The 22,081-nt window shown below is 47.9% G+C and overlaps 1 protein-coding gene, 1 non-coding gene and 3 pseudogenes across 10 annotated transcripts; 3 read left to right on the top strand and 2 right to left on the bottom strand.

Annotated features, from left to right (window-relative positions):
* Window positions 1-5,639: 5,639 nt before the first annotated feature.
* LOC119341899 lies at window positions 5,640-11,233 on the top strand. 9 transcript variants are annotated; one of them, XM_037613751.1, is made up of 9 exons: window positions 5,640-5,761; window positions 5,841-5,973; window positions 7,511-8,697; window positions 9,056-9,116; window positions 9,216-9,319; window positions 9,829-9,919; window positions 10,241-10,288; window positions 10,650-10,708; window positions 10,813-11,233. In XM_037613751.1, exons 3-8 carry the CDS (start codon window positions 7,667-7,669, stop codon window positions 10,686-10,688), a joined length of 1,374 nt encoding a protein of 457 aa, XP_037469648.1. In that variant the 5' UTR covers window positions 5,640-5,761; window positions 5,841-5,973; window positions 7,511-7,666; the 3' UTR covers window positions 10,689-10,708; window positions 10,813-11,233. The 9 variants fall into 9 exon arrangements, with proteins under 9 accessions (XP_037469648.1, XP_037469647.1, XP_037469652.1 ...); XM_037613750.1 differs by having other exon boundaries at window positions 7,502-8,697; XM_037613755.1 differs by having other exon boundaries at window positions 7,492-8,697; window positions 9,059-9,116; window positions 9,222-9,319.
* Window positions 11,234-11,700: 467 nt separating this feature from the next.
* Window positions 11,701-11,980, bottom strand: LOC119342522 (annotated as a pseudogene).
* A 98-nt stretch (window positions 11,981-12,078) lies between these two features.
* On the top strand, window positions 12,079-15,306 carry LOC119339371 (annotated as a pseudogene).
* A 961-nt stretch (window positions 15,307-16,267) lies between these two features.
* On the bottom strand, window positions 16,268-16,488 carry LOC119342520. The gene has a single exon (XR_005165641.1). It is a non-coding gene; the product is annotated as a small nucleolar RNA U3 (small nucleolar RNA).
* A 391-nt stretch (window positions 16,489-16,879) lies between these two features.
* Window positions 16,880-19,658, top strand: LOC119339370 (annotated as a pseudogene).
* Window positions 19,659-22,081: the final 2,423 nt, after the last annotated feature.

The following is a 22,081-nucleotide window of genomic DNA, read 5'->3' as shown; positions in this document are numbered from 1 at the left end:
ATGCGGAACAACTCGCTCGGATGATGCCCTGGGCGAGCATGGCGGTGCACTGACGCTCCAGCTCGCCCTTGTGCGCGGCCGGGTAGCGATGCGGACGGACGGCCACCGGGGCGGAACCGGGCAGCAGGGTGATGCCGTGGTCGCGGCTGCGGGGCGGTGGCACGCCAGAGGGTTCAGCGAAGATGCCGTCGAACTCGGTGATGATGGCGTCGAGGAAGTCGCGGCCGCTGCATGATTTCAGGGCTGGCCCGTCCGGTCCTGCAATGCCGCGCCAGCACACCCGATGGCCCCTCCACCAAAATGTCATGGAGAGGGCGCGGAAATCCCACAGGATCGGTCCGAGCGTCGCCAGCCACTGCGTGCCCAGGACGATGTCGTAGCCCGCGAGCGGCAAGGCGAGGAAATCCTCCGAGAACTCCTCTTGGCCGATGCGAAAGGGCACGACGCGGTACGCGCCCTGGCACGGAACACGCTCGCCGTTGGCCACCGTGATGCGCATCTTCTCGGTGGTGGGGGATGGCAGCGTAGCACGAGCGTCCGCCTCCTTGGCGATGAAGTTGTGGGTGGAGCCTGAGTCGATCAGGGCGAGGAGGGAGACACCCCCGAGAGTAATATGCATCTGCATGGTTTCGCTCGTGCGCACCCCGGAGATTGCGTGGAGCGAGATCTGAGGGTCGGCCCGCGATGCATCATCAGTAGCGGAGGCCGCGTCGTCGTCGTCGTCGTCCGGCGCTAAGTCGAGGAGAAAGATGCGCTGGCACACGCGGTTGTGGCCCCTGCCAAACTTCTCGTTACAGTTGAAGCATAGGCCCAGGCGACGGCGTTCCTCCATCTCTGTCTGGGAGAGACGTTTGATTGGGCGCCCGTCCGGCAGATTGTGGCCATGCTGGGGTGCGGCTGGTGGGGCCGGTGCGGGGGGCGCGAGGCGTGGTCCTGGCGTCGGCAGAATGCCCTTCTGCGGAAAACGCACCGGTGGCGCGGCAGAAAGCGCGCACTGGTCGCGCAGCTCCAATTTGCGGGCGAGGCTCATGGCGACAGCGAGGGACTGCGGGTTATGGATTTCCACGTCGAGGCTGAGGGGTGGCTGGAGGCCTGCGGTGAAGATCTGAACTTTCTGCGTTTCCGACAAGGAGCCTGCCCGGGGAAGGAGCGCCTCAAACCGCTCCTGGAAGTCGACGACGGATGTCGTGCGCTTGCACGCCATCAGTTCACCCAGCGGGTTCGCGCGCAGAGGAGGCCCGAAGCGGAGGTTGAGCAGCTCGGAAAAGCGGTGCCACGGCGGAGTGCCCTCGTCACGTTGGACCTGCATGTACCACAGCTGGGCAGAACCCTCGAGGTTGTATGATGCCATCCAGACTTTATCCTCCTCGGCGATCCGTTGTTGATGGAAGAAGGACTCGCATCTGTTGAGGAAAGCGAGCGGGTCGGACTTGCCGTCGAACTTGGGGAAGTCCATCTTCTGAAACCGCGGGGGCCGATCGTTGTGGTGCTGTCCGTCGTGGCTGATATCGGCGGCTGACGAGGAGGCCGACTTCTCCTTCTGGAGGGCTGCCACGGACGATTGCAGGGATGTCACGGTTGCAGTCAGGGCTTCGATCATCTTGGCCAAATCAGCGGTGGTGGGTTCCGACATGGCGGAAGAAACCGAGGCGGCGGCGGATGGCGGCGATGAGGTGGGCGGGGCGGCGGGTGCAGCGTGGAGGAGGCCGAGGAGCGGCTGGAACCTGATACCAAGTTGTCAAGGGCCTCAGTGCCCAAGACAGCGGGGCCTCGACTACGTAGTTCGTAGTCTCGGTGGATAGGAGCGCTAGGGTTTTTGCCTGGCTGCTCAATGGTGCGGGAGGAGAGGATAGGAGACGGAGGAAGAGGTAGGAGATAATAACTTTATTGCTTGCCCTCAAAGGGTGCTGATTATATGATATATAAAGGCTCCATGGGCTGCTAACAAACTAGAAACCTATACGTAACAAACTAGTCTTTTATTCTAGGAACTAATGTATTAGGACCAGGACTCCTGCCCAGCCTACGCCTCACCTGATGCGGCCGACGGCTGCTGCTCCTGGCCGCGTGGCCCACGCCTGTAGGACGTGCCCCACATGACATCTCTCCCCCCCTCGACGAGCAGCTCGTCCTCGAGCTGAAAAGCGGGGTAGCGCTCGACGAAACTGTCAAGATCCTCCCATGTAGCTGATGATGCTGCTTCACCCTTCCAGTGGACGAGTAGCTGGCGAACGCCGCGTGCTAGGCGCGCACGAGTCACGCGCTCCGGTTCTGGAACAGCCGCTCCGTTGTGGATCGGAGGCAAACCCGGCGGTGCAGTTGGAGGCGTGCCGAAGAACTTCTTGAGGAGGCCCGCGTGGAACACGTCATGGAGGCGCGAGCGTGCCGGAAGCTCAAGGCGGTAAGCCACGTCATTGACGACCTCTGAAATGCGGTACGGCCCATAGAAGCGTGGCTTGAGCTTGCCCCTGGTTGGCAAGTTGAGAGAGGACGCGACGCGCTGGCGAAGGCGAAGCCAGACCCAATCGCCCACGTCATGCCGAATGTCCCGATGGCGTCTGTCGTAGTAGGACTTGTAGACCGCCTGTGCCTATTGTAGACGATAGCGGACGTCCTCGAGAAGCTCGTCGCGCTCCGCCATGCTCCTGGCCACTGCGGCTACCCTCGTGTCGCCCGGCTCGTAAGAGCGAATAGTGGGAGGGTCACGACCATACACAAGCTTGAACGGAGTTTCTTGGGTCGTTGTCTGGTAGGCGGTGTTGTAGATGTACTCGGCCCAGGGAAGCCACCGGAGCCACTGCCTGGGACGATCCCCGGTGAGACAACGTAGGTACATCACAATGATCTTGTTAGCAGCCTCTGTTTGGCCATCCGACTATGGATGAAACGCTGACGTCATGTGCAGCTTTGTCCCGGTGAGGCGCATGAGCTCCCGCCAAAAAGCCGAGGTGAAGACGGGGTCGCGGTCAGAGACCATGAACTGCGGCACGCCATAGAGACGAACAATCTCAGCGAAGAACACCTGCGTTTGGCAACAATCTCTGCCGTGTACAGGTGGGCCAGCGCCACAAAGTGGCAATACTTGCTGAAGCGATCCACCACGGTGAGGATGACAGACTTCCCGCCCACGCGAGGGAGCGCTTCCACGAAGTCGATGCCGACGTCAGTCCACACGCCCGTGGGCACCGGCAGCGGCAGCAACAGCCCAGCGGGGTGCAAGTGCTCGGACTTGTACCTCTGGCAAGTACTGCAAGTGCGGATGTACTCTTGCACCGTCTTGCGAAGGTTAGGTGCGTGGAAGTCGCGGCGGAGACGATGCAAGGTGCGCAGGACGCCTTCATGCCCATCATCGTGCACGGCACTGAGAATCTCCTGGAGTAGCAGGGACGACGGCGGAATGTAGAGGCGGCCGTTGAAAGTGACGAGGCCGTCGGAGAGAGCCCACGACTGCTGCCGCGTACCCGCCGTGATATCCTCATGCACGCCATCAGTTCACCCAGCGGGTTCGCGCGCAGAGGAGGCCCGAAGCGGAGGTTGAGCAGCTCGGAAAAGCGGTGCCACGGCGGAGTGCCCTCGTCACGCTGGACCTGCATGTACCACAGCTGGGCAGAACCCTCAAGGTTGTATGATGCCATCCAGACTTTCTCCTCCTCGGCGATCCGTTGTTGATGGAAGAAGGACTCGCATCTGTTGAGGAAAGCGAGCGGGTCGGACTTGCCGTCGAACTTGGGGAAGTCCATCTTCTGAAACCGCGGGGGCCGATCGTTGTGGTGCTGTCCGTCGTGGCTGATATCGGCGGCTGACGAGGAGGCCGACTTCTCCTTCTGGAGGGCTGCCACGGACGATTGCAGGGATGTCACGGTTGCAGTCAGGGCTTCGATCATCTTGGCCAAATCAGCGGTGGTGGGTTCCGACATGGCGGAAGAAACCGAGGCGGCGGCGGATGGCGGCGATGAGGTGGGCGGGGCGGCGGGTGCAGCGTGGAGGAGGCCGAGGAGCGGCTGGAACCTGATACCAAGTTGTCAAGGGCCTCAGTGCCCAAGACAGCGGGGCCTCGACTACGTAGTTCGTAGTCTCGGTGGATAGGAGCGCTAGGGTTTTTGCCTGGCTGCTCAATGGTGCGGGAGGAGAGGATAGGAGACGGAGGAAGAGGTAGGAGATAATAACTTTATTGCTTGCCCTCAAAGGGTGCTGATTATACGATATATAAAGGCCCCATGGGCTGCTAACAAACTAGAAACCTATACGTAACAAACTAGTCTTTTATTCTAGGAACTAATGTATCAGGACCAGGACTCCTGCCCAGCCTACGCCTCGCCTGATGCGGCCGACGGCTGCTGCTCCTGGCCGCGTGGGCCACGCCTGTAGGACGTGCCCCACATGACAGCCCGCATGCCGACTTTTTTTTTCTTCCAACTAGTGAACTTTTCAGTAGCCATTGGCTCCGGATGCAGTTGCTTGGCCCGCATGCCGACTTTTTTTTCTTCCAACCAGTGGACTTTTCCTGCAATCCTTGGCTCTGGAAGCAGTTGCTTGGCCCGCATCCTGATTTTTTCTTCCAACTAGTGGACTTTTCCTGCAGTCCTTGAGTAGTTGCTTGGCCGTCATGCCGATTTTTTTTATTGCAGCTAGCGACCTTTTTCGTAGCCCTTGACTCCAGAAGCATTACTTGGTTTGACTTTTTTTATTTCAACTAGTGAACTTTTTTGTATCCCTTGGACTCGGAAGTAGTTGCTTGGCCCACATGCCCCCTACTGAAGTCAGGGGTGATGTGGGTTAAAGGAGCCCACTCCCTTAGATCTAGATCTCACTCTTAACATCACAGCCACACCAACTATATATACTTATTCACTAGTAATCCTAGCCTACCACCATTCCTCCCCCCTCCCAAATCTTCGGCGGCACGCCGACAGATCCATCAACACATCTATATTCTTGCCGCACGTTTGTTGACCCACTCCGCCGCGACCTAATTGCTCTCCATTCTTCCTCGACGATCACCCTAGGCCCTAGATAGGAAAATTTGGCCCCGATTCGAGACAAGAGTCGTCGAGAAAGGCTGAGTTTACAGGGGGCAAAGCAGAACACGAAGGTGAGAAACCAAATCTAATCAATTTGTGGATGGCAAATTCATCTTTGCGTGTGTGTGCATCCTATGGATACATAGGCTAAATAAATCAATTCCTTTATCATGTTAAAAATTTCACTAGTAACCGTAGCCTACCACCATTCCTTCCCCCTCCCCCTCCCAAATCTTCGGCGGCGTGCCGACAGATCCATCACCACATCTTTATTCTTGCCGCACGGTTGGTGACCCACTCTCCACAACCTAATTGCTCTCCATTCTTTCTCGACGATCATCCTAGGCCCCAGATAGGTGAATTTGGCCCCGATTCGACACAAGAATCGTTGAGGAAGGCTAAGCTTACAGGACGCAAAGCAGAACACAAAGGTGATAAACCGAATCTAATCAATTTGTGGGTGGCAAATTCATCTTTGCGCGCGTGTGCGTCCCATGGACACATATGCTAAATAAAAAAAATCCCATTATCATGTTAAAAAGTTGTTGAAGAAAAATCTCTGTTTTTTTAATGAATATCCACGGTGGCAGAGCTCTTCTTGTTCTTGACACACGCCATGGGGGTGGCGTGGCAGAGCACAGTGCCTCCCCTAGATATATACTAATATCCTTCCGCTAGATTGCGCGAGCAGCGGCTGGTGCCGTGGCCGCCGATTCCAGAATATCTTCCGCCGGATCCATGTTGGTTCATCTTCCCCACTTCATTTGTTTTCTCGTTCCCCCCATTGCGAGTAACCACACCGTTCATTTCACACTGCAGAAGAGGAGGAGACGGCCGCTTCAAGATTAATACTTCTTTTATTGCTGCACCGCTGTAATCTCCCGGCATATCTTCCACCTCCGCTGCCCTACCTTCCGGTTCCCATCACGGCTGCGTCGCCGAGGAGTCTCAGGTAACCTCCCTTCTCCGTCCTCTTCTCCCCCCTCCCTGCGATTTGCTCCGGATTCGAGCAGATCCGTTCTGGTGGTCCGGCCCCTGTTTAGATTCGGATTTACAGCTTGCTCGGTGACGCTGTTGGTTAGAGCTCGTGGTAGGGTGCTAGCTGGATGGCGGATTGGGAAACTTTGTTGTTGATGGATGTGTTGGAATCGTGGAGGTGGGGGTCCTCCACCCAATTTGGGGAAGAAATATCTAGGTGTGGAGAGGGGAACCCATGCTATTGGGGGGATAGCAAAGGGATGGGGATTTTTTGTAACTTGGATAATCGCGATGTTTGTCAATCCGGTCACCGGCCTGCGGGGAAGGCAAGATCTTTCTATAGGCTCCCCTCGGATAAGGAACCCTAGATCTACGCCGCAAGATGTGCCTGTGTGGCCTGTGCTTCAGATTTATCCATCGCACGACGGCGTGCCCAGGTCGTATCCCGACCACTCGAATTGCTTCGAAGCTTGTACATTTGAATTTGCGTCGACTGTCAAATATGTGTATAGGATTATAGTTGGCCTTGTTATCAGTGGATCGTAAGGTGTTGGAGTCAAACACCTGTAATTGGACCTATAATATACTCCCTCGGTCCCAAAATAAGTGTCTCAACTTCAGTACAACTTTGTACTACTGTCAATACAAAGTTGAGACACTTATTTTGGCACGGAGGGAGTATAAAGGAACCACGGGGTAACAAAATAAAAACATGACATGAGGTCATGAGAGGGGTTGTATGGTCACCGTGGCAAGGGTGTCCAAACCTGCCATGGCGGGTGGTTGGAGACAGTGACGAAGCCTTGTTGAGTTTCCTCGTCGGTTGTGTTATGTCGATTTAATGCACTGGGAGGAGCACCCGAGCAAGGGCTCCTAGAAATGTAGGATTCGGCCCAACTCCGTCATCAAACATCGTCTTGCCATTGTCTACTCTTTGGAAATCCAACGTCTATTTACCGACATATTTATTATACACTATGTTCACTGAGGCGTGTGCTAGTAGTATCCGCATAATTGGTAAGGCTTCTACGGATTCGAGAGGGGGGCAAACGAAACTAGAAAAGAGTCAAGGGGCTTTTCTAGCGTATTATGTTTGTTTTCTACTTCTACTTCAGTCATAAGCCCAAGAAATATGTCCTTACAAATCACCGGTTGACCAACGCTAATCTTCTAGTTAATTAAATCCTATCAACGCGCAATAGTTAGGACCATGAGAGAAGCTTGGGATTCTTCTAGAGGGCAATAGTATGAGTTGCTAAAAAAATGCAAGGTGGAAATATCCAATTCCTCGTACTCCTCATGAAATTGGTTAGATTTTCTCTTTGTCTTCATCAAATTGATCTCTCTTGTTGTGGTTACTTCGCCGGTCTTCTAGCTACATGGTATACCAAGTCAAAATGTCGTGACTATTTTATTACATCTTTCGACTTTATAGTAATACAATGTTTTCCTTTAAAAAAATTGATTTAATGCTTCCTTATCCTTATTGAAGAGCTTGTTAGGTGCCGCAGGAGGGAAGATTTCAAATTTGTTTTATGGCCAAGGATATTTGAGGTTGTGCTTGTTAAGAACTAGGCTCTTGCAGCTATATCCAATTCTACTACTGAGTTTTCCTTGGCCCAAACATTTTTGTGTCCAAGACTGGTAGAGACAGTCTCATTCTTTTTATGGGAGAATATATGACTTTAAAATCTATGAAGAACACCTTTTTATGTCAGAAGGAGAAATCAAAGTCATCAGTAAATTTTTTGGATTTATCCTCAAGCTCGAGTTCGCCAGTTGTGGATGGTGTTTGTTTTGTTCCTACTTCAGAAGATGATCACCATTTGTATAAACGAAGGAGGATGGACAAGAAATGTCATTTTGTTCCGACAAATACAAATGGAAATAAGAATAGGAGTACAAGCAGAAATGTGATCAAGAGTGCAACAGATGGAAATGCGAGGAAAAGTACAACCAGAAGTTCTGCAACTTTTGAAGATATTTCGCCCCGGGTCCAAAAATTTGGGAAAGCACTTATTGTTCCTTCAGATGGAGAAGTTTCAAAATCTGAAACAAACATTGTTGAATATACAAAAGAATATAAAGATACCGCAGAAGCTTCTAAAAGTTCTTGGAAAAACTCGTCAGTGTCACTTTCTACTGTGGATGATAGGAAGTCAATTTCCATATCAAGCAGGCCATCTTATATAAATCACAAGGTACAGGATTCCAGGGAGTCTGATACAGAATCACTTATGGAGTTAACATCAAGGGAGGTTTGCATATCCTTGCTCGAAAGGGATATAGTTCTCATCGAAAAATCAGAGCTCAGCAGCACATCAACTACATTAACCCATGATGATAATGAAAGCAACACTTTATTTGCATGCAAGAGTTGTGGGTCTTTTGAAGATCCATGCCGCATGTTAATATGTGATCGTTGTGAAGAAGCATTCCACTTGCTTTGCTGCCACCGTCGCATCAAGAAAATACCAGATAATGATTGGTATTGCCTGGATTGTTCAAGGAAGAAACCTAAGAGGCAGCGTGAGATGTTGCCGAGTACAAAAGGATCAGCCAAGCATATTCAAAGACCTCTCCAAGTTCTTGGCTCAAAAGGAGATATGTTGACGAATGCTGAACCATATGAAACTCAAGTAAGGATTGGTAGAGACTTCCAAGCAGAAGTTCCAGAGTGGTCCGGTCCAATTTCTGGGTATGCTCACTCTTGATCAAATTTTACTTTAAGCCTGTCATTGCTACTGGGACAGGAGTAGCAGCTTGAACTTGAGGAGCAATTTCGATTAATGAAAAATTGTGATTTACGTGGAAAGTGTTATCTTTACCATGGGGTACTAAGCATCATCTAATGAAAGGCTGTTCGTCCAGTCAAGATTCTCCAACTTTATCTTTTGTTACCAAAATTCCATGATATACAGAAATAAACAATAAGCAAGATTAAATCCTAAAATTGCATTTAAATTGTATGCCCTACTTCAATTATATTTTTATTGTTTCTTCTTGCAACTTGGCATTATCAAATAAAATTTCTAATAGTAACTCCATCTATGCAGCAGTGATGACTATTTTGTTGAACCTGCTGAACTTGATGCCACTGAAATGACAAATCTGAGTGTAGGTCTCCGCACACTCTGGACCTGTTTAATGATAATTGATAAAAATATTTCCTTATTGGTTATTTTCAGCCATGCATTTTGACATTCTGTGCTTTAGTTGCAGTTGTCACTAAGGCGTGAGGACAAGAAAACCAGCATTGGTAACTGGATTCAGTGCCAAGAAGTCTTGGACACAGGTGCTATTTGCGGCAAGTGGCGGAGGTAACACAGGTCACCCTAATTTCTTTCAATGTTTCTGTCAGTTATGGATTGGTCTATGAGGGCTCGGTTTACCCTCTTGTTGTGTTAGAAGGCTCTTCTGTTTTCTGTGTTTTGTTAAGATCTACTCTCTCCTTTCCCATTTATAAGATGTTCTAACTTTTTCTGAATCGGATGTATATAGACGCGTTTTAGTGTATTTGTTCATTCATTTCAGTCTGTATCGAGTCCATATTGAAATATCCAAAACATCTTATAATTAGGAACGGAGGTAATATCGTTAAGATGAGGGCAGGCCTGGCGCAGTGGTGAAGTCCTCCCCACTTGTGCCAAGAGGTCCTGGGTTCGAACCAGCCTCTCTGCATTGCACTTTGCAGGGGTAAGACTAGGTTCCTATAATCCCTCCCCAGACCCCACCTTGTGTGGGAGCTTCTATGCACTGGGTCTGTCCTTTAGGTAATATCGTTAAGATACACATTCATGTTTTCATTACCCCATGGGAATTTTTGCAGGGCACCACTTTTTGTCATTCAGTCGAGCGATTGGGATTGCTCATGTTCAGTTCTTTGGGATCCAATTCATGCTGATTGTGCTGTTCCGCAGGTATGTTCTGTTATATAGTTGCCTCTATTTTGTGTGGCCTTGTGGGATGTACATGGTTGTCTTGCTTTACATGTTGACTGCATTCGGCTAGTCAAGCTCTTCACAAATGATGGTTGGTTATGTTTATATTATTTCTTGACCTCCCTTGTTCAGTCTTTTGGATGTATTAAGCATGTGCAAGTATATTTCATTATTTTCATGCATGCCTATTTGAAGTCGTCTTGGAACCGCTCTGTAATATCACTTATAGTTTTTGCACCATTCAGTATTAATTAAAACCGCAATAGAGAACTGACATCTGGATTGTCCTTTCCATTGTAGGAATTGGGTACCGCTGAAGTGCTTCAGCAACTGAAGTACATAAATAAGGTATGTTCATCTGATCTTTGAAAGTGATTACACCACTGATAAGCAGTTCTTGGGTGTTTTTCTGATATCATGACCTGTTAGCGAAGAATTTGATTTCCACATGCCTCCACATTTACAAGATTGATTTTGGCAAAACTAGTTTTTACCACATCCCACAGGATGACAGATGATTTGAAACAAACATTCCAGCTACCAACTTATTTCCATACTCCAAAAGTATCGTCCAAAGAAAACCAAACACATGCCTCATGCAGGATTGCCTGATCGTCATAGTTTTGCTCCACTGGCCCGTCAAATTTACTTTAGTTTGTGCCGCGCATTCACTGTTTGAATCCGAGCATTTTGATTCTCATCTCTGCAGCTGAAGCTGCGTCTGGACAGTTATAAGCAGAAACGCTGAAAGATCTACAACCGTCAGAAGTGAGTCGTGCATTTCCTGATGCAACCTACCAACATTCAGCACTTCACCCTACTGCCCTATGCATGAAATTTGATGAATCTTTTAATCACCTTTCTTGTAGCAGGATTTGTCGGCAAAGAAACCTGCAGAGAGGGAAACCGCCGCACCAGTCCCAGCCCTAGTCCCTCCTGCACTGTACCGCTGATGGTTGAATCTCTAGCTCAGTTATCCCCAGTTGGCCTTGGAATGAGGAGAGGTTCTGTGGCGTCGCCTCCGACCATCTAGTTCTGCCTCCCGGCAATGTCTCCTTGCTTTTGAAGCAAATGGCCTTGCTGGTCGAGGATTAGAAGCGAGTTTTTTTTATCTGTTCTTTTAGCGAGATGTAGAACCGAAGGCTCCCGTTACCGTCAGGCGAGCCTACAGCCTTGTGGAGTGAAATCGTGATGGAATTTGTGTTTGACCCTGAACAGTAGGGGAGCCCTTGTCGAGTTTATTGATGCACTGATTGAATGGAAAGAATCATTATGCATCACATTTGTTTGTTATTTTTTGTGTGAATTATTGCATGTCGAAAAGGAGAAGAATCTTGAGCAGGCAGTCCAGGCTGGCAGCTTCATCCCAGCTCAGTTTTGTATTGGTTTAGAGTCTTCAGATTCAGAGAAGAAATCAAGCAAGCAAACATTTCTTTTTGTTGTTTTCAAGCTTGAAACGATCATCAGTTGGCAGTGCGTATCAGGATCATTTACTGCTTTACCAATGGTTTTGTCGCAGTTTTGGTTATTAATCTTGTTGAATTGTTCTGGGGCAAGGAGATTACGATTAGGTATGTGGTTAAAGAAGTCCCAAAAATGAAACTGCAGATTTATTTGTAGATCTTTTAGACCAATATTCTGCAGGTAAGCAAGTCTTTTAGATGAATATCCCGCAGGCAAGAAATGATTAATCACGCTAGTATGTGTAGGTAAGAAATGAAAGAGGTGCCCTTAGTAGAGGCAAAAATTAAAAAGATTTGTGTCTGTCAGACAACCACCGGGCCACCCTGCGCAGACAAGGCCTGGCAGCAACAATCCTCTACAGCCGTCGGATCCATCCATCAGATGAATCCTGGCCATTAATAACAGCAACAATCCTCTACAGCCGTCGGATCCATCCATCAGATGAATCCTGGCCATTAATAAACGCTCTGGCCCAGTGGTCAGAATACATCAACCAGACTGAAGTGCTTGCCTCCTTATTGGTAAAGGATGCAGCGGTACGAGTCTATAGAACAGATCCTGTTCAAGTAAGGTCGTGCTGTGAACTGCAGCGCCGCGCCTTATAAACCGGTTCCGCTCGCTGTAAACTTCTGAGGTGGGACTAATGTATGGCAAGCAACGCTGAAACGCAGCGCCTCCAAGCGATGTGGGGTGAGAAGGGCTCGTGTCGTGTGGGTCTAGGCCCGTGAAGCTGGGCTGGATAATGAACGGGGCCCAGCCCATCTAAGAAACATCCGTCGTCTGGTCTGGACTCCAGGGAGCTCCGCCGATCTTTGCAGCAGCAATGGCGACGAAGTAGCTCCTCCCCCTCCCCCTCCTCCTCCTCTAGACCAGCAAGTAAGCAGCAGTATGGGCGTTCCTGAGTAGATCGGTCAAGTGCGAAATCCCTTCCGCACTTAACCCGCCGTTCCTCCCTCCCTGCAGGCTGAAGCCCATGGGCGACGCGGCGGCGGAGCACCACCACGGCGTCGGCGGAGCACCACCACGGCGTCGGCGACGAGCCGTTCTTTCGGATGGAGAACCTTCCTGGGTAACTGCCATTCCGCCGGTCCCTCTCTTCCCATTCTTCTCCTCACATCACAGCAAGGGAAAATATTATTACCCTACGGATCCAACCACTGCGTGAAAATTAGTCCTTTGATGTGATTCTTGGGGTGTTCCCCACGGATCTGAACCTTTGGGGCAAAGAAAAAAAAATCTGGTATTTTATGGGCTTTGTTGCCTGGGGCAGGGGCAGGGAGCTTAGATTATAGTCCAATCCATGTCTTTTACTTTTTCAGTGAGCCTCACTTTTACGGTTTATTGCTCAAGTTGTTTGCTACACCAACAGGGATGACATCAGCTTGCTTGAGTTGCTAGAGAATGGAAAATCGTTGAATTACTTGCTGCCGAATGAGCGTCTACACCACACACTTCTTCCAGGCGCAACGGCCACCTAATTTTGTTACTGAAATCGTTTCTGCTTCGGTAACACTGCATTCGGGTTACAGCTCAAATCAGGCTGCACAAGCTGCGAACTGACAATGGCGTACAATAGCATGCTTCATTCCTTGTTTTCCAAATAGCCCAAATGAACACGGCCATGCAGGCAACCCCTACTGCTAAATTGCAAATTCCAAGAGGCAGTAATAGGATTGGGCCGAAATGAACAATAGACTACACTCTCTGTGTTACTTGGCACCGCAAAATTGTTACAAAGAAGACTGCAAAACACCCATTGAAACTACACTACAAAAAGTTGCAATTTGCATCTGGTCTGATTTCTCTTGTGTGCACTTTCAGGTCATTGTGTGTTCTGATTTGAGTAATTATTAGTGTCTATTGCTCGTCTACCAGTTAGTTTTAGTTGAAGTTCAACCTGACTAAAAATCCAGACCGTTTCTTGTCACAGGAGGTTCAACCTGTTGTGATGTCACCGATTCCACTTAAAGAGGCTGTGAGGACAAGCATTGTTTCGAGAAGTTGGAAAATGCTTTGGACGTTCCACTGTAATCTGTGTTTTTATGGCCCCAGTAATCTGGATTTACAACTGATGAACGATCCATTAATGATCTTCTCAAAGTAAAACGAGCTAAGTTCATTGAGGATGTAAATTGGGTTATTCAGTGGCATAGTTGAATAGATCATGGCTTTCACCTGAAGAAAACTTGTTCGCCATCTAAAGAAGTTCATCACTTTCCTCTCGAGGCCTTGGGTGTTCAAGTCAGCTCTTGTGTGCACTCCTTGTTTCTCGCTGTTGTTTCTATAAAGCCACACTCAGTTATATGTGACTTTACAGTACTCAAGACTTAATCTGGAATATGTTCATATATTTGGAGACTTTCCTGTCTTGCTAGCAAACTGTTCAGCACTCAAGGGCTTAGAGACCATCGAGTGCTTTGGTGTAACTAATTGAAGCATACCGCACTAACTTGACAAGCTTCAATGTTTATTAATTTCCCTCAAATTATTTTTTACTAATTGACTGAATGAATTTTGAAATGGTCGAGTTTCATGCTGCTGATCTTGTTTTGTTTTTATTTTTGAAACAGAGTGTTGCCCATTTTGAGCACGAAGGACAAGAGATCCCTATAGTACTTCATGGCTGCTCAAAATTAGAGAAGGCTACAATAATGTTTAAAGGCAGCAAAGGGCCGCCCGTGTATTCATGGATATGAACAGGTTACCTGGTGTTTATGTATTTAGTTATTCATTCTTGTTTGCGTACATTATAGTTCTTGAAACTGGGTTTTAGTGTCATGTTTAGTTGTAGAAGCTGACAACAAAACCACATGGCATGCTTCTTCATTTGAGTCATCTGACTTGTCAATTAACTGTCTTCTGTAGACAGCCAAATGCTGATAATGGAGTTCTTCAACTTGCCCGCTCCTTAGATGTTGTGCACTTGTGCCCCGACTGGAGACGTTGGATTTGGATGTGAGTGCCATTTTATCAGTTCAAATAAACAAATACATGGATCTCAGGTATACTGCTGCTGCATAATTGCTTCACTTGTCAGGAAGACCTGTACTTGGACTGCTTTGACCGACCGATCGCAAACTTTGAAATGCAGATGGTATATCTGAACCTTGAGAATGGTGGGAGCGATGAGGTGGTGGAGGAAGGCTCCCTCCCATATGCGTCACCGTTACCATCTCAAGACGGTCCACATGAGCGGTTTTTGGTGCTACATTGCTCAGGTCAAACTGGGGTGCTGTATCTTGCAGAATGCTTGTTTTCTTGAGCACATGGAAATACAGCCAAGGGTCACCGCCAGTATGTTTCCCATCCAGGATCATGGCGTCGAGTGTGCTGCCCGGGAGGTCAGCAGATGGGCACAGCTACCTTGGAGCGCTTTCGTATAAGGTGATCACAGTCTCAGGTGCCCCTTCACAGTGAGCGAGTAAGCCAATCCTTTGACTGTCCCCGTCTGTGTACTGTATGCTGTGACCATGCCATCCCCTTTTTTTGGCTGCTTACAAGAGGTCAGGTGCCGCTGATGGTGGCTGCTGAAAGAACTTGAGTGATGAATGCTCAAACAAAGTTTGGGGTCGATCGAGCGCCGATGGTGGCATCATGTAATACCGAATATGTTGGTGCTGTAAGCCAGTTCGCTGGGTTCTTGAGAGCCTGTCATGCAAAGAGACAATGATGTCCATGTGATGGATAATCTCGGTGTGTTTTATTTTTCTGGGGCAAGGATCAACACACATCAAGTCTCAACCAGGCCTCATGCAAGATTGCCTGATCGTCATAGTTTTGCTCCATTGGCCCGTCAATTTTACTTTAGTTTGTGCCGCGTATTCACTGTTTGAATCTGAGCTGATTGATTCTTATCTCTGCAGCTGAAGCTACGTCTGGACAGTTATAAGAAGAAACGCTGAAAGCTGTACAATCTATCTATCATCTTTCTTGTAGCGGGATTTGTCGAGAAGGAAACCTGCAGAGGGAAACCCCCGCACCAGTCCCAGACCAAGTCCCTTTACTGTACCGCTGATGGTTGAATCTCTAGCTCAGTTATCCCCAGTTGGCTTTGGAATGAGAAGAAGAGAGATTCTGTGGTGTCGCCTCCGAACATCTAGTTCTTCCTCCCAGCAATGTCTCATTGCTTTGAAGCAAATGGTCTTGCTGGTCGAGGATTAGAAGCGAGTTTTCTTTTTCTTTTTCTTTTAGTGAGATGTAGAACTGAAGGCTCCGTTACCGTCAGGCGAGTCTACAGCCTTGTCACCTGGAGTGAAATTGCGATGGAATTTGTGTTTGGCCCTGAACAGTAGGGGAGCCCCTGTTGAGTTTATTGATGCACTGATTGAATGGAAAGAATCATTATGCATCACATTTGTTTGTTTGTTTTTTGTGTGAATTTCTTGTTTTATTGGAAGAATCATTATGCATCACGATTGTTTGTTTGTTTTTTGTGTGAATTTCTTGCATGCCAGCTTCATCCCAGCTCAGTTTTGTATTGGTTTAGAGTCTTCAGATTCACAGAAGAAATCAAGCAAGCAAACATTTCTTTTTGTTGTTTTCAAGCTTGAAACGCTCATCAGTTGCCAGTGCGTATCAGGATCATTTACTGCTTTACCAATGGTTTTGTCGCAGTTTTAGTTATTACTAATCTTGTTGAATTGTTCTGGAGCAACGAGACTACGACTAGGTTATGCGGTTAAAGAAGTCCCAAAAATGAAACTGCAGATTTATTTGTAGATCTTTTAGACCAATATTCTGCAGGTAAGCAAGTCTTTTAGATGAATATCCTGCAGGCAAGAAATGATTATTTGTAGACCAATATTGTGTAGGTAAGAAATGAAAGAGGTGCCGTTAGTAGAGGCAAAAAAATAAAAAGATTTGTGTCTGTCAGACAACCACTGGGCCACCCTGCACAGAGACAAGGCCTGGCAGGAACGATACTCTACAGCCGTCGGATCCATCCATCAGATGAATCCTGGCCGTTAATCACGCTCTGGCCCAGTGGTCAGAATACATCAACCAGACTGAAGTGCTTGCCTCCTTATTGGTAACGGATGCAGCGGTACGAGCCTATAGAACAGATCCTGTTCAAGTAAGGTCGTGCTGCCGTTGGCAGCCTCTCGCCTTATAAACCGGTTCGGCGCGCTGTAAACTTCCGAGGTGGGACTAATGTATGGCAAGCAAACGCTGAAACGCAGCGCAGCGCCTCGGGGATGAGAAGGGCTCGTGTGGGTCTCGGCCCGTGAAGCTGGGCTGGAGAATGAACGGAGCCCAGCCCATCTAAGAAACATCCGTCGTCTGGTCTGGACTCCAGGGAGCTCCGCCGATCTTGCAGCAGCAATGGCCGGAGCAGGAGAAGATGACGACGAAGTAGCTCCTCCCCCTCCTCCAGCCCAGCAAGTAAGCAGCAGTGTGGGCGTTCCTGAGTAGATCGGCCAAGTGCGAAATCCCTTCCCCCCTTAACCCGCCGTTCCTCCCTGCAGGCTGCAGCCAATGGACGATGCGTCGACGGAGCACCACCACGGCGTCGGCGACGAGCCGTTCTTTTGGATGGAGAACCTTCCTGGGTAACTGCCATTCCGCCGGTCCCTCTCTTCCCATTCTTCTCCTCACATCACAGCAAGGGAAAATAATATTATTATCCTAAGGATCCAACCACTGCGTGAAAATTAGAGCCTGTTTGGGACTGCTCTGCTCCTTAAAATTCAGCTTCGCTCTGGAAAATACGAGCCAAACAGGGTAACTTCACGATATGCCGCTCCACAAAAAAAGTAGAATCTGGAGTACAACTCCCAGATTTTTATGAAGCTCCTGAGGGGGTGCTCCAAAAAACTCTAGAAGCTGGAGTTGGGGGAAAATTACCCACCACTGCCACCAGTAAGTGGATACCCTTCGTTTCCTTCCCCCTCAACCAATCAAATAGTTCCTTTTCACCAATTTCCCACTCTTGAAGTTGGAGCTGCATGCAAGCCAAACATTCTCTTCGGTAGTGCTACAACTTCTGTATAAAACTGCTCCAAAGTGGATTTGGTGGAGCGAAACTGATTTTGATGAAGCAGAGCAGTCCCAAACAAGCCCTTAGTCCTTTGATGTGATCCTTGGGGTGTTCCCCACGGATCTGAACCTTTGGGGCAAAGAAAAAAAATCTGGTATTTTATGGGCTTTGTTGCCTGGGGCAGGGGCAGGGAGCTTAGATTATGGTCCAATCCATGTCTTTTACTTTTTCAGTGAGCCTCACTTTTACGGTTTATTGCTCAAGTTGTTTGCTACACCAACAGAGAGGGCATCGGCTTGCTTGAGTAGCTAGAGAAAGGAAAATCGTTGAGTTACTTCCTGCCAAATGAGCCTATACACTACACACTTGTTCTTTTTTCAATAAAAGGAGCAACAGCCACCTAGTTTCCTTACTGAAACCGGTTTGGTTTCGGTACAGCTGCATACAGGCTCCAGAATTCAAATCAGGCTGCACAGTCTGCAACCTGACAATGGCGTACAAACGGCCAGAAGCACAACCAAAAATTGTCACTGAGAAAACTAGCAAACTAAAGGCTTCACCAGGACACCACAGGTTGATGCCCTCAACCTGCTTCCAGTCTTCCGACCACCGGCCTACTAGAGCTGAGCCGGGCTCACTAGAGAAATCTTCAGTTGCCACTGGGGGCAGCTTGCAGGGCCGCCTGCTGAATGTGTTTCCTGTGTTTGTTCTTCTGGAAGCCAGCCACAGCAGTAGAATCCCTAGGAAGAGTACCTCGAAAACATGTGTTCATCCCTTGTTTCCCAAATACTCCGTAGCTTAACTGAACAAGGTCAGGCAGATAACCCCTAGTGCAAAATTGCAAAATCCAAGAGGTACATTAATGATAAGTGGAAGCAGTAAAAGAATTGCGCCGAAATGAACAATAGACTAAACTCCATGTGTACTTGGCACCACTAAATTGTTGAAAAAGAAGACTGCAAAACACCCATTGAAACGACACTACAAAAAATTACATTTTGCATCTGGTCTGATTTCTCTTGTGCGCACTTTCAGGTCATTGTGTGTTTTCATTTGAGTAATTAGTGGCTATTGCTCGTCTACTAGTTAATTTAGTTCAAATTTAACCTGACTAAATATTCAGTCCCTTTGCTGTCACAAGAGATTCAACGTGTTGTGATGTCATTGCTTCCACTTAAAGAGGCTGTAAGGACAAGCATTGTTTCGATAAGTTGCAAAATGCTCTAGACGTTCCACTGTAATCTGTGTTTTTATGGCCCGAGTGATCTGATTTACAAATGATGAACGATCAATTGATGATCTTCTCAAAATAAAACGAGTTAAGTTCATTGAGGCTGTAAATTGGGTTATTCAGTGGCATAGTGGGATATGGATCCATAAGTTATGCATCAGGTGTGGCTTGCACAAAGAGGACTTTGATAATCTTGACAGGTGGATCCACTTAGTCGCTTCATCGAAAGCAAAGATCATAGCTTTTGGTCTGAAGAAACTTATTCGCCATCCATAGAAGTTCATCACTTTCCTCTTGAGGCCTTGGGTGTTCAAGGCAGCTCTTGTGTGCAGCCCTTGCCTCTCGCTGCTGTGTCTATAAAGCCACACCCTGGCATACGTGGCTTTACAAAACTCAGAAGACTTAATCAATGTGTTCAGATATCTGGAGACTTTCCAGGCTTGCTAGCAAACTGTTCGGCACTTGAGGGCATAGAGATCACCGACTAATTTGGTGTCGAGATGGTTGATGAGCAAACTTTCCAGGCTTGCTAAGAAAGTTGTACTAAAGCAGCGACAAATAATATGGATCGGAGGGGGTAATTAATTTAAGCATACCACATCAACTTGACGAGCTTCAACATTCACTAATTGACGGAATGAATGTCGAGATGGTTGAGTTTCATGTTGCTGATCTTGCTCATTTTGAGTACGAAAGATAAGAGATCCCTTAGTACTTCATGGTTGCTCAAAATTAGAGAAGGCTACAGTAATGTTTAAAGGCAGCAAAGGACTGGCCTGTGTATTCACTCACTGTTTCTGGCAGCGAAGGCTACAATTAGTTCCAAGCATTTTGCCAGTGAATATACTAAATGTGCAATCTTATATACATGGATACTGCTGCTCCATGCTTGCATCATTCTTCAGGAAATACCTATATTTGGACTATTTTGACCGACTGATCGCAAATTTGAAATGCAGATTGTAAATCCGAACCTTGACGACAGTGGGAGTGATGAGGTGGCGGAGGAGGAAGGCTCCCATATGCTTCGCCCTGAACATCTTTAAGACAATCTACATGAGCGGGTTCCGGTGCTACAGTGCTCAGGTTGAGCTGGCCTGATGTATCTTGCAGATTCTGGAAATACAGCCAAGGGTCATGGCCGGTATGTTTCGAGTCCAGGATCATGGCGTCGAGCGTGCTGTGCCTGAGGTCTGCAGACGGGCACAGCTTACCTCGGAGTGCTTCGGTAAGGTGATCATCGTCTTAGGTGACCCTTGCAACGAGCGAGTAAGCCGATTTTTTTACCGTCCCCATCTTGTGTAGTGTCTGCTATGACCATGCCGTCCTTTTTTCTAACTTACAAGAGGTTATTATTCGTCCCCGTCAGGAGCCGCCGAAGCTACTACTGAATGTTCAAACAAAGTTTGGCGTCGATCGAGCGAGCGCCGATGGTGGTGTCATTATGTAATACTGATGATGGTAGGTGTTGTAACTGTAAGCCAGTTTGCTGGGTTCTTGAGAGCCTGCCGTGCAAAGAGATGATGATGTCAATGTGATTTATGTTCTGGGGCAACGAGCACACCGCACACGCATCTTGTCTCTGATAACAATAGCACTGGTGAAACATTGGTTTGGCTAGCTGTACAGATTGCCATTGCTGTAGTATGAACTGAATAATACAGAATTTCGGCTGTGTGATTACAAATAGATTATGTGTTTGAAGAAGCTAAAAAATAAATCGGATGCGTGATTATGAATGGGTTACGTGGTGGCTAAAGGAGCTCAAAAGTAAAACTGCATATTGTTTATAGGTGCTTTGGAACAAAATTCTGTTGGTGAAAAAACGAGTTGCATGCATGAGTCAAAAAGAAAAAAAAGATTTTGTGTCTGTCAGACACAGACTGGGCCAGAATCCATCCAACAGAAGAATCCTGGCCGTTAATCACGCTCTGGCCCAGTGGTCAGAATACATCAACCAGATCCTGTTCAAGTAAGGTCGTACTGTGAACTGCAGCACCGCACTTTATAAACCGGTTCCGCTCGCTGTAAACTTCCGAGGTGGGACTAATGTGTGCCGTGCAACGCTGCAGCGCAGCGCCTCCCAGGTGGGGGACGAGAAGGACTCGTGGCTCTTGGCCCATGAAGTTGGCCTGGGGAATAAACAGAGCCCGGCCCATCTAAGAAATCATGTCTCTCGTTGCTTTCATTTTTCTTTTGTTTTACACCTGTTGCATCGGCTTTATTTCCCCTTTTGTTCAACATCTGTTAAATGCTGCCTTGTTTGTCACTGCTCGTATTATTTTGTTCTTAGTCATTACTTGTTCCTCCGTTCTACTAGATTATTTGAAGCTTCTAAATTTTTCAAAGACATTGTTACATTGGTCTTAGTCTAGAAAGAAATGCCAACATTGTTACATTGGTCCTGTGCATGTGCACGCAATACTATGTACTGTCAGCAGAAGACCAACTCTAGTCAATTTTTACTTTTCTGGAATGAATCCCTTTTTAGAATGTTTTTGAAATGAATTCTAATCAGTTTCTTTTTTTTTTTTTGCGGGGAATTCTAATCAGTTTCTATGGAGTTTAGTTGTAGTACAAGTGACGAAGTGACTACCAAGGGATAAAGAAATTGTCAGCCGTGATGACACGATGCTTGATCCGTGTCAGGGTAAATGAGGTACTAGCATGGCGTTCACGATGGTGGCACCGGCCAAGAACAAGATCATATAAATGATAACCTTTTGTCTGTGCATGAGAGCTTTTGTGATCAAACAAGGCCAGGGATGGCTCTAGCAAGACTGCAAGAGGCGTTACAAGTACAAGGATATTGCAAACACGATACTCCTCGCTCTTTCCATTTGGGACTGGTGAGTCTATCCATCGCTTAAGAAGAAGATAATTGCCCATTTAATTATTGAAAAAACCAGGTAAAAACCGGTACGTCGCGCCCACGAGGCAAGGCACCTAGCCGATCTGGCTACCCATAATGAGCCAAACACCATCAAAGAGAGAAACTCCATCGAGTCATTAAATCACCTCGAGTAAGCAACCTTGATTTTACCACAGATGACCAACCACGGGCCCTCATCGTGATCTACCCACTGGATCGATCTCATCCTATATGCCAAACAATTGGCGAGACACGTAGAGGATTAAGTGGCTCTGACTTTGGAGTCTCTCTCTCGCAAGAGAAAGAATCACATCTTGTACCAACAAAGTCATACATGGCCACCAAAGATTGCTAAGAATCGAACCTAACTTTCACATGGCTAGAGGCGACGCCCAATCACTATTGCACTGCCGTCCCAAAGCAACCTTAAGCAGGAAGCACCCCACCACGCCGAGACAGAGCTTCCAAATCCGCATCGATGGAGCAGCCATTAGCTGGAGCATACAACCAACAAACTCTTGATCTTGATGAACCACTTCCTTGAGTTTGGCTTCAATTGTCGTCGATTGTCGTCGATTCACCGTGGCACTTGGATCG

The sequence above is a fragment of the Triticum dicoccoides genome, chromosome 7B (genome assembly GCF_002162155.2).
Source record: "Triticum dicoccoides isolate Atlit2015 ecotype Zavitan chromosome 7B, WEW_v2.0, whole genome shotgun sequence".
Taxonomy (NCBI): Eukaryota; Viridiplantae; Streptophyta; class Magnoliopsida; order Poales; family Poaceae; genus Triticum; species Triticum dicoccoides.
The sequence above is the reverse complement of the archived record's forward strand: the minus strand, read 5'-3'. Positions and strand labels throughout refer to the sequence as shown.

Excerpts from the sequence above, each read along its gene's own strand:
- LOC119341899 (XM_037613751.1), top strand. The coding sequence starts at position 7,667 with ATGGGAGAATATATGACTTTAAAATCTATGAAGAACACCTTTTTATGT. Across the intron at positions 9,117-9,215 it reads CTGAAATGACAAATCTGAGT|TTGCAGTTGTCACTAAGGCG; the intron begins GTAGGTCTCCGC and ends TCTGTGCTTTAG. Across the intron at positions 9,320-9,828 it reads ATTTGCGGCAAGTGGCGGAG|GGCACCACTTTTTGTCATTC; the intron begins GTAACACAGGTC and ends GAATTTTTGCAG.